This window comes from Melospiza georgiana, chromosome 4, assembly GCF_028018845.1.
Source record: "Melospiza georgiana isolate bMelGeo1 chromosome 4, bMelGeo1.pri, whole genome shotgun sequence".
Lineage (NCBI taxonomy): Eukaryota > Metazoa > Chordata > Aves > Passeriformes > Passerellidae > Melospiza > Melospiza georgiana.
In genome coordinates, this window is record NC_080433.1 from 52,446,847 (window position 1) to 52,459,411 (window position 12,565).

The window sequence follows — 12,565 nt, forward strand, 5'->3', positions numbered from 1 at the left end:
CAGCAGGTTTAACCCCTAATTCATCATAATCTAAACATAAAATTATTGTGGCAAGAATGCTGTGTCAAAAAAGCTGAAAAGTCTATAAGACATGTAGTCTAAGCAAATGTGGGAGGAACTATTGATTTTTTTTGGAAGCACTCCAAAATAGCCCAGCCAAGAAATATCCTTTGGGATTAGTTATGCAGGGAAGTAGCAGATGCTTCTGTTGTGCCTGAAATAGGATCATTAGGATCAGAACAAGGGAGAGACTGAGAGTCAGTAGAGAGCAGTCATTAGGAAAGTCATGGTTAGGATTAAGGACACTGAGGTGTTATTTCCTTTCATTTTTCTTTTTTAAATACTCAAATCTACAAGCTTACCTCATGCAGCTGAAGTACTTCAATTATGAAGCATTTGATGTTAGCATAGTGAGCTTTAGTTAAGCCAATTGTAAATTGAAATATTGAGTAAATTGCTATAATGCAGTATAAATGCAAAAAGTGAGACAGGGAAAGATGAATGAAATTTGAAAAAGACCTAAAATAAAATCTGGGGCCGAAATACCAGTATGATCTTGCATTAAGAATTGATTTTTTTTTTTTAATTCTTCAAACAGTTAATTTTTTCCAAGAATTGTTTTACTAGGTACAATAGTAAGTTAAGAATGCCTGATTAGTTTAGGCAGATTTCTTCAGTATTTTTTAAAAAAAGGATATCCTTTTCTTTTTGCCTTAAAATGTATATATTATTGCTGGAAACAACTACAAAAATCTTCATGCATACTCGGTATAATTAATAATCTCCAGGTACACAGCACTTGCACAAGTTGATAATTCTGAACTTTTCTCTCTATTCCCATGATGCACATCAGCAGATTTTCAATTTTTTCTGTATAACTTCAGTCATACTGCTTCAGCCTCAGGGGAGCATGATGTCAAAGCCTATCTCAGTTGTAGTGGAGAAAAGACATGAATTGTTTCAGCTGATGTGAATGGGAACAAATTCTACTTCAAACAAAGTTGATGGTAGGGTAGAGGTTAGAGCTGTGCTGTTATCACACCTGCAAACATGTGGTGTCATTATTTTATTGCAGCTTGAGCCAGTGGTAGCTGTGGAGTCAGTTAAATGCACAGATTGTGCTGTTCATAGCTGCTTGTGTGAATTCAGCTGTCTGGTATCAGTTTTTCATGGTGATCATGGGAAAGGACTAAATTGAAAGTATTTTGTGCATGTCACCAGCAAAAATATGATGTCAAAACAGAAGTCAAATTATTCTTTAGTTCTTTTTGTTGTGAAAAATTAAACAATTGAAAGATTGAATGAAGATACTTAGTCTGTCAACACTATGTATCATTCATCTCTGCATAATTTAAAACAGAGACTATACCAGGAATAACAGTTACACTGTGAACACAAAGTCCAGTTCAGATAGTATACTGGTGGTCCTACTGAGGTTTTGAAATGAGGTAACACCTGCCCCAAGTTAACACTGCCTGTGCTGTTGAATTCAAAAGACAGACACCAACATCTTCATTACTGAACATAATTTTCTACTTAGAATTGTTGCTTCAGGCTGCTGCAGGGATGGATGTTTCCCTGGATCAAATTTATATCTTTGCATAGTCACAATAAAGAAAGAATTGGGTTTTATAAGTAAAAACCTTCACATATTGCTGCATAGTGACTTTTTTAAAAATGTCAACTTCTAAATAGTTTTACGAGATGGTAATGTGTTATATTCAACTATTTCAATGTAAAACATACTAAGAAACACTCCACTGTTAATACTTATGGTACTTTGTTTTCCTACATATTATGTGTTGCAAAAAGATATATACACATTTGTTCTCCTGAGCTCCTAAAAAGTAAGAGAGAGACAAGATAATAAGATGGTGTGTGTGCTTTTAATATGATTGTTTCCTTTATTTAGGCCAAGGTTGAAAAATGTGGATCGAAGTAGCGCTCAGCATTTGGAAGTTACCGTTGGAGATCTGACAGTCATTATTACAGACTTTAAGGAGAAAACTAAGTCACCACCTGCTTCCAGTGCTGCTTCTGCAGATCAACACAGTCAGAGTGGTTCTAGCTCTGACAACACAGAGAGGGGAATGTCCAGGTCATCCTCACCCAGAGGAGAAGCGTCGTCACTGAACGGGGAATCTCATTAAGGTGTATTTCCTCCAGTTTCATTAGTCTCTTCAAAACATGCAAATACGTAAGTTCTGTCACCACATTTTCATGACAGATTAGTCATGCATAATTGATATGTTGACTAGAACATAATGCAGTTTAAAAAAAAGAAAGAAAAAAAGTGCAGTGATAGTAACAGCATGAAGCTGAGTCAGGGGAGGTTTAGGTTAGATACCACGAAAGGTTTCTCACCCAGAGGGTGTTTGGGCACTGGAACAGGCTCCCCAGGGAAATGGCCACAGCACCAGCCTGACAGAGCTCAAGAGGAGTTTGGACAATGCTCTCAGGCACAGGGTGTGACTCTTGGGGCTGTCTTGTGCAGGGCCAGAATTTGGACTTGATGATCCTTTTTGGTCCCTTCCAACTCAGCTTATTTTGTGATTCTATAGTAATTTAAATGCTATCAACAAATGCTTATGAAGCATCTTCAGACCAACTTTTTAATCTACATGTGTAAGGGTGCCATGAAAATGTGGTTTGAATGTTCATTATGCAGTGTTATCGGTATGTCCATTTTCACTTTTAGTTTAGTGAATTCTAACACAACTCTTGGAATCTCTACTATTGGCATGTACTGAATTTAAATTTTTATAACATAGTTCAAGCTGCCTAAATATGTATTATTTGAGAATTGTGAAACATAGTTATATGTATGCAAGTCAAAGATCAACTTAATCAATTATTGCTGCAACAGAATTTTCATAATAATTATCTTCTTAAAAACACCTGCTGGTACTTGGTGTGGTTAAATAGGAAAAATGTTATTAAAGAAAACATTTGTATGGATTTTTGCCAATGTTTGACACATTTTACTAGATTACTGTTACTGAATTATGTTGATGGTTTTACCAATATTTTTTGACACTTAAAACACTTATTGTAATGTTTACAAGCAAAATAGAAAACACATTCTAAGCATTGATTAGTTAACCTTGCAATTCAGGTAAAGTACTGCATTGTCGCTGTACACTGGTATTTTGTGTTGTGTAACAAATACTGAACCTCAGATGGTGATGCATTTGGCAAAAACTATTTGGAAATATGAAAGTTTGGAAAAGCTTTAAAAAGAACAGATCTGCAGTTCTCATTTCTGCTTAGTGCTGTTTCCTTGCCCCAGATTTTTCTAGTGTCACATAGTCACTTATCATTTCAGTACAGGAATATCAGATGTTGCACAAGAATAAGGAAATAATAATTCTATTATTTTTTTTGGTCCTGAATCAATTTCTTGAGTATTGAATTGGCCTGTTAGAATATATTATGTCATAAATCATTGGAAAAAGACTCAGTATCCTACCTTATGGCATAAGCTGTCAACATTCATGCACTTAGCAATATACTGATAAAGAGCAAAACTATTTACAATACCACCTGGTATTATGTAAAATCACCAATAAAATATTTTTGTGAATACAGATTTTGCATTTTTGTTTACAACCAATAAGTGTTTTGATACATACATACATACAATTCATGTATAGATTTTAAATTATATAATCTGGTTCAGTACAAAAGTTCATTTAGCTCCTTTAAGTGAGGTAGGGCACTTACACTCCCGTGAGCCTTTTCTTTTTCATTCAAAGTAAAAATTTTTAAGCCTATGTGAAAGTTGGATGGACCTTCTTGGTAGTGAATCCAGCCCCAAATTATTACCTACATATGATATGTCTTCTTAACGGCTTAAAATAATGGATTTTTGTAGCCCCTGACAATTGTGATGTTTGGTGGTTTCTTGTAGTAATGTATTTTTCTGTTTTTAATGCAGTACTTCTACAGGCACAATGGTACTGTTCTATTTTGTAAGATGCTAGTTGTGAAATATAGTTAGTTGCATAAAATGAGAGTCTGATGTGATATCTGAGAACATACATACCTCATTCCTTGGTGTTGCTGTTTAAACTTTTTAGACATCAAATGTTAATTATAGGCTGTTTCAGATGGTTAACTACTGACCTGTTTATTATGTATTCTGCTTTATCTTACTAAAAATAGGATGTCTGTTCATTGCTGTTACCTGGCCAAATTTAGTATCTGTAAAACATGCTTTTTAAGGTTCTTAAATGTTTTTGGGGCCGGGCTAGTGTTCAGAATAGCATACACTAGTTTTTAAAAGAAAAAATACATGCTTTGCAACTTTATTTTTTTATATTTTATTTTTAGATGGGACTATTTGCAGAATATACTGATGTAATGGATTACAAAAGAGCTGAAACTGTTTAAGCAGTTTAAGGATAGTAAATCTCATTGCAAGAAGTTTTATGAAATGTGTTTCTAATTTGAAATGTAATGAATTCTAACACATTTCAGAATTCCTTGCAAAGAAATAGTAATCTATTACCAGTATTTCACTAAATGGGAAATGTATTTTTATTTAAGTTTATGTGAATAAACCACCCAGCACTGCCAACAAAGGGACTCTATATTCAGAATTAAGTAGCTATTTGGTTTGAAGGGAAGGATGGAGTGGATTTTACTATGATTCAACTGTCTCTAGAGAATAATCTCAACAATGTGTTACAAGTATGGTTATCAAAAATAATGCAGAAAGTCTCAGTGTTCATTATGGAACAAGACACTGAAGAGCAATTTCTACAACAGGTGCTGCAGAAGTCAGCTAGGTTCTTAAAAGCTGTGGTGGTTTTAACTGAACAATTAGGTTGCCAGAGTTTTATCGCAATGATGCTCGTTTTAGCATTAAGCAAAGTTGAGTTTTTGCCTGTTGGTGATTAAAAGAATATGACAATACTGACAGCAGAGTAGACAAATTCTAAGCAAAATACTGCATTTGAATCTGTTCATAATATAATTTAAATGAACTTCACTTTCATAATTTCTAAATAATTTTGACTTGTAGTAATCCTAAATCCTTTTTTCTAACTGTAAATATATTTAAAAGCATCTTTACTCCATTTATAAAAAGTGAAAATTTAATGTTGTAATGTGTTCTGATTAGGTATTTTTCTCTGTGATTGCTCTCTGCATAAGAACTGTTATTTGTTAAATCTATATATGCATCAATCTTCAACAGCCATACATCCTGGGATGTTCATGAAATGGTGGCCCCACAAGGACAAGTGTGATAGTGTTCCATGTAAATGAGTTCCTTTATGTGCTGATTGATTGTCTGGTTTCAGAAAGGAAAAGGGGGGAGAAATGGGGGAAAATAAGTATAAATAGTTCATTGATAAAGTGTACAGTAATTCAGTCTCTTATCTTCCTAACTTTGCTATTAATTATCGGTGGTATAAGAAAAAGAACAAATATATAGTTGACTGAACTCTTTTTTTCATGAATTTAAATCTACGTATTGGAGATAAAAATTCTTCTACTCAGTAGCGGGTTGAATTATACCATATAAAATATTGATTCCAACAAAGGAGGTAGTAATAAATAAATTACATTTCAAAATTTAATATTCTTACTATTAAGAGTCAATAATTAAGACTATGACTGAAGTTTTAACCTATTATGTGTTTATCTAGATATTTATGTTTTGGGGCATAGATTGTAAAATCTCAAAAATAGTTTGATTTTATAATTTGTGCACTTTACTTTTTTTAATATTATGAATAACACATTTTAAGTAGCCATGTGAGACAGTACTTTCTATAATTTGTTCAATTGGTTCACTGTAGTGTTTAGGCAGGTCTTCTAAACTTCAGATGTTGCATCTTAAATTCTTTACTTTTTTCCTCTCCTGTCTCAGAAGCCTGACAGTTTCCTATGTTTTGCTGATTGATTTTACTTTGTTAACAGGATTGATTTGCCACGAAGCTGTCTAGAGTGTTTACTTTTTATCCAGGGTTCTTTAACTGTATCTGTTTGGGGTTTTTTTTCTGTAACATGCCTTTATTTGGCTCTTCTCCCTCCTAGGGAGTCTGGGTATAATTCATTCAAAATCAGAAACTGTAGGGAAATAGAAAGGCATTTACATTTAATTTCTCCAAAGGCAACAGCAGGTGCTATACTTATAGTAAATTTAGCCTGTGCTTACTCAGGAATAAGATAAAAAAAATAAAAGTTAGTGCTGGTTTTGGCTAGTGGACCAGTCAGTTAAATATGGCATTTTGAAAATGCATACTTCTATCTGAATGTTAACATTTGGGTGTGCTGGAAACACAGCTTGAGCTTTCAGAGGTTTTCTTAACCTGAAATTATGCCCCAGCTTATGTCAGAGTAGTCTCAGTTTGGAAGGTTATAACCTCAAACTAGCAAAAACTATACAAAAACTGTAAAATCAGTAAAACTGTAGAAGCTCAGATGGTTTTCTTTTGTGCTGTTAAAGTTTTAAAACAAGGAGAAACTGTTAAAAGAGACTTAGGAGACTTGTCTAAGACCACAATCATATTGAGCTCAGCTTGACATCTAAAGAACCTGTGTTTTAACAAGAATTAATTGGATTTAACCACTAATTAAACTTGGAAAATTACTTCACAAGTTAATTACAAATCAGTGCTCTGTAGAATGTCTAGAATGGAGTGAATGGTACAACAGCAATGGAAAACTGCATGCTTGCTGGAAAATACTATTATCCACCAGCAAGTCATGTTTACATGACTTTCCTAAGACATTATGCCAAAAGATTGTGGTACGTCTGTGAACAAGGCTTAAACTTAGTGATTACTATTAAGAATGATTACAAGAGATTGCTGTCCCATTTGGGGTTTTGTAAAAGACAAAATTGCAACCTTATCTAATTGCTCTTTGCCCCATATGCTTAAAAAGAAAATTACCACCAAAAATATTGTTCAGTAACAATAGTCTAAAAAGTAGTTCTAAAATTTTAATTATTTTCTAGAAAGTATGGCAGATCTTGGCAGATGGAGGACTATTTGAGCAGGACTATGTTTTCAGGATCTAGGCCGCCTGGAAAAGTGTAGTCTTTGGTTACACTGTTTCCTGTCATGGTTTGACCCCAGCTGGCGATGAGGTACCTCACAGCCCTGTGCATTCTCTCTCTGTGCACTGAGGGAGGGAATTCAAATTCAAAGACTAAATCAGGAAACTTATGGGTTGGGATAAGGACCCAATTTAACAGGTAAAGCAAAAGCTGCACATGTAAGCAAAGCAAAACATTCACCACTTCCCAAGGGCAGGCAGGTGTTCAGCCATCCCCAGGGAAGCAGAGCTCCATCACAGGTAATGGTGACTGGAGCAGACAAACACCATCCCTACAAACATTCTCCTCTCCCTTCTCCTTCCCTTGGCTCTGTGTGCTGAGCACAGCCCCACTGGTCTGGGGCATCCCTGTGTCAGCTGGGTTGAGGTGTCCCCTTACAATTCCTTGTGCACCCCCTGTCTCCTCACTGGTGTGACAGTAGAAGCAGAAAAGGCCTTGACTCTGTGTAACCTCTGCTCAGCAACAGCTGAACTACCTCTGTGTTATCAACAGTGTTTCCAGCACAAATCTAAAACACAGCCCCATGCCAGCTACTGTGAAGAAAATTAACTATCCTAGCCAAACCCAGCACATTTGTGTATAAATCCTGATCTTGTCAAAGCAAAGTGAACATGCTTCCTCAGGCTTTTAATACATGTAGCTGTAGACCAATGGAGCTCTAATTTACAGTGGAGTTACTGAGAAGATAGCTGAGGAAAGGAGACTATTAATGTATTTTTTTTGATAACTTGCTAACCACATGCATGTAATTTTCCTCTTCTGTATGAAGAAGCAAAAGGATGCAGAAAAAGGAAGGAAATGTGACCAAGGCTAATGAAATGTGGCTCATTACCTCTTTCCAAGATCATTAGATTCTACAAACTGCAAATTTTGTTTGGTTCAAAGACAGTCCCAGGTATTTGTCACTAAACAAGGATGGAGTTGTTCAATCACTTTGCATCTGTTAAGACAAGTGAGGGGTAAGGCCAGTTCTACTTTCTGAATACCCACTTGTGAACACGGAGATCTAATTTGCCATTTATATGCATCTAATATATAGCTGTCATCCATGAATAATCTATTTCAAGCTGATTCTTCTTTGCACAGGATAAATAAAAATACTTCAATGTCAGGCCCAGTTCCTGATGGCACAGATCTCTGAGCAGGAAAGTCTGGCATCTGACTGATCATCTTTCTGTAGCAGCCTTCAGCTATGAATTAATCTAGGCAAGGGAAATCTCTTCAGGTTACATGTATTATGTATCATTACTCCCACCTCTGAAGGAAGCACATTCTGATTCCTGATACCTTCTCTCTTTTGTTTCTTATAAGCACATTTATAGTGTAAGTGGATGAGTGAGTTTGAAATAATTTATTATGCCTACTTTTTTAAGTGGGGAATTTGACTGCTGTTCCCAATTCTTGAACTATATTTTGGTTTCTTTAAGATCAGCATAGTCATACAGAGTAATGGTATGTGGGAGCTTAGAGGTCAGTATCAATTTTGTCACTGTTGCCTTTGTTTCTATATAATTGACCACCTGAAGAGAGTCTTGCTGAGCAAACTTAGTTACACTGATTCTGTACCATTCAAGCACTCTGTCTGAGGTACCTGGCATTCTATGATGCCAATTATCTGCATTTCTGCAAATGGTATTATTCTGTGCTGGGAGGCTTCCAAATGTGGCAAAATAAGCAAAATTCTTTCCAGCTGATGGAGGCAAATGTTGTCAAGTAAAATGCTTTTAGTCCCCACTGGAGAAGGAGATCTGAGGAGCACGCACAGATACTGAGTGCTTTCTCTGCTTTCCTACAGAAATTCCAAGTAGGAAGCTTCTGTTTCTAAAATGTCAACACCTTCAAAAACCCTCAGTCCAACAAAAAAACCCCCACAAAAACAGAGTAATAAGGAGGGGGGAAAGAAGAACAAAGAAAATGTATTTTCAGAATAATCCCTAGAAGAGCCATATAATGGCTTCTTTGTCTTTTTTGTGTGTTTAGTGTTCCTTTCTCTGTGTAGTGTATTGGAAGTAGGCAGCACACACTTCTTAGAGGTGTGTCTTGCTTTATAATTCTTGATGGCTGGTGGTTGAATGACATTTGGCCTGAAGATGTAGGGTTTTGTGAATTAAGTAGTAAATACCATGAATATTTCACTCTTGCATACAAGTTATTTGTTGAAAGGGTGGAAGCTTAGATGAAAGAGTTAGGAACAAAATTAATTCCTCTCATACAATTAGCTACTACACAAGTTTAAAGGGTCTAATTCCTGGACTGCTAAGAAAAAGGATAGCTTTATGTTGCAAGGGTGATAAGAACCTAGACTAGAATGGATGTGGCTTCTGAAGAGTTTTGTGGCCAGTAATTCATATGGCTGTTTTCAGTGATTATTCCACACCTTAACCTGTTAATCTTGAAGCATTGTTAGAGCATCCTCACCAACAAATCAAAACTACCAACAGTACTGTCAGATGCTCTTAAAATTTACTAAGTGCCTTACACAGAGCATCACTGAGGCAATGATTCAATTGCAAGAAGTTTGATAAAAGATTTACTCCTCTGGTTGAAGTCACAGGTTGTTGGTTGTGACCAAGGTTATGTTCCCGGTTATACACGTTAGAATCTTACATTTTATTGCTGACATGAGTACCTAATGAAAAACAGTCCAGAAATTTTTAGGCTTTCAATTTGTAAAACACCCATTGTTTGGAGGAGACTTTTTTTCTTCTAGCCAGTTGTGATGGTCTACTGGAATATCACAGAAGTGAATAAAACTTGTGAGTATTTCTGGATGCTTTCACATTTCTCAGTTTCTCAGTCAAGGACAGTATTACCTTTCTTGGGAAGGGGGTACCTAAGTTGGTTTTGTTCATAGGCATTATGTTTATCCAACTAGTTTTTTAAGGATTTTATTATTAGAAAAAGGGCTTGTTATTTTGAAAACAAAAATCTTACCTGCCAGGTGTCTTCCCCAAAATAAATAAGTGCCTTTTATGTTCTGACTCTTAGAAGTATTTACTTTGACAAGATTGAATCTGAATGTCCTGGATGAACCAACTATTAAGTACCAAGTGTTACCAATGGCTTGAAATCCTTTCACTGAAACAACAGGAGACAGATTGTAAGCCACTTAAATTGTTTTGAGAACTGATGTTATCAGAAGTTTTATAATGCTATGAGTAGTATACTTCTAAGAACAATGTAACTTTTCAGGAACTTGATATTAATAGGAAATAAATATTTATTAGAAGGAGTATATTAAATAAATATTTATTTACCAATTTGAGTAAGAGAAAATGTTACACCATGGGGGCAACAGTCTTGCTGTTAGCAGTCCTGACTACTTAATGGAAAGTAAAACTGAGGCCCTGGACTCGAACTATTAAAAAAAAGGGTAGTATTTGGTGAGAGATTGGAACTGTGAATCTTGTGTCCACATTCTAATAAAGTAATTTTTCCTACCTAAGTTTTTACCAATTCTCAAGCAGAAAAGAAAGCATGAGCAGATATCAGTAAGAGGCCCTCTGGTTTAATTGGTGCTGCTTCCTATCTCTAGTGGATTTTTTTTAAATTTTTTTTTAAACTTTGCTCAGGACTGGTACAGCTGAAAGTATATTTTCCCTTCATTCTTAAGCCTAGACTTTGAATGGAGTTTCTCTGAGACACTTTTGTAGTGAAATCGTATTCCCTACAAACATTGAAGACAAAAATAAACGTCTCTGTGAATGAAAGATCTTGTGTGGTTGTAATTTTTTAATATACACAAATTTAATTCAAAAAATCTAAAGGTACTCTAAGAAAAACATAGTATATTGATCTACTTAAAAGGTCTCTGTAACACTCAGAAAGTACAGTTTGCATCATGAGATGCTACAAATTTTCTGTCTGATAAACTATGTTCAATTCTATCATAGCACTCCTTTAAAGATGACCATACATTAACCCATTGGGATACTGCCTCCAACTGACCTCTTCCTGACCCCAGTTCAAAGACTATTTTAAACAATTTAAAATTCTGAAAGCTCGGCAGGAAGGCTGAGGGGAAGTGTCTGGAAAGAAAGAAACAGAAGGAATCACAGTGCAAAGACTTTTTTTTTTACTATGATAAATGGTACACAATTAATGATAATGGAATTGTTTAAAAATTTACATCCCTATAGTTATTTCACACTGACGACATATTGTTGGTTTCAGAGGAGCATAAATAGATGTTTTTGATGCCTAGAATAATGACACACATTAAAATGCCTTTCCCAGGAATAATTAATACTTCTTGCCTGTGAACAATTTGACAAGGAAATATTTTTGATGAAAACTAATGTAAGTGGACTACAATCTTGACTGGCATTGGTGATGCTTAGGGTGTGTTATGATAAAATGGTAAATAAAATTATTAAGATGTTCAGAACCCCTCTCTGAATGTATTATTTATACTGTCTAGGAGAAAGTGCAAGAAGTACAAGTGGGGAATTTGGGGATAAACAGTAGACTTTGGGAATTTGATCTCAAAATGCCAAGAAGCCTCTGCTAATTTATTAGCAGAGATGATTCATGACCACTTTTGGTTATGATGGAAGTTGAGATATTCCTGGGAGTACTGCTTCTGAAGCAAGAAACTATGAAAGCATCAATGCTTGCAAATTAAAGTAACCAATGAGGTAAGAAACTTGGAGGCTTTGTTTAAGGCTTCATCTCATTGCATATAAAAACTGTGCTTGCTACTGAAGCAGCTTGTAAAACAGTGGTCTCTGTGGGTTCTCTCAGTTTGTCTTCAGTTCTACAGCTCCCATGTTCAGTTCTCTGAATTGTTGCTTTGCAGCATGAGGCAAAGGTCCTACAAGGCATTCTTGAAAGAAGCTGATTGTCTTGTAAAGACTGGTGGAGTTTCCCATTTGTGTAGCAGGTAGCTGAAGTGTTGGCCGGGGTATAGGAGCTCATCCCTGCTCCAAGGAGGCAGCATGTGAGGCTGGTCCCTCCTTGGGTGCAGGATGCTTTAAATGCCATCCTGTCATTATTGGGCATAGATCCCCAAGTGCAGGCAGCAAGTGTTGGGAAACTGTTGACATAACTACCAAATTTGGGACTAGCAGAATACTGACTAAATTGGCATCACATACCAGAATAGGGCTATTGTCACTAATTAAAGGAGTCCAATTTAGTCTTACTTACTCATCTATTTTGCAAGAACAGGAGGGATTCAAAAGAGGGGAGAGCAAGTTGTTAAGGCCTTCTATCACCCTTTTATTCATTTCTTTCAGCTATTGACTGGTTGGCAAGACTGCTACACAATTATGGGTCTGAAGATCAAAACAAATTTCTTAAATTCCACACAAATGTTTTGGCAGCCATGGGAGATCACAGCATTCCCCTGCAGATATGGGCCTGGTGCCTGGAGATAGTTTAGGACATTGTCCAATTTCATTTTACCCTTTCTTGTCCTGAAAAAAAAAAAGAGTAAAAACTGAATTTGTAAAGCTACAGATTAAAGATGGGCAAAGGAAGGCTGAGTTATGT

The 12,565-nt window shown here is 35.8% G+C and overlaps 1 protein-coding gene across 1 annotated transcript in view; it reads left to right on the forward strand.

Annotated features, from left to right (window-relative positions):
* The window catches only part of YAF2 (YY1 associated factor 2), a 31,248-nt gene extending 20,466 nt beyond the window's left edge, over window positions 1–10,782 (forward strand). Inside the window, exon 4 of the mRNA XM_058022322.1 lies at window positions 1,913–10,782. Coding sequence (XP_057878305.1) covers window positions 1,913–2,150 — 238 coding nt within the window. The 3' untranslated portion in view covers window positions 2,151–10,782. The remainder of the gene's footprint in view (window positions 1–1,912) is intronic.
* Window positions 10,783–12,565: the final 1,783 nt, after the last annotated feature.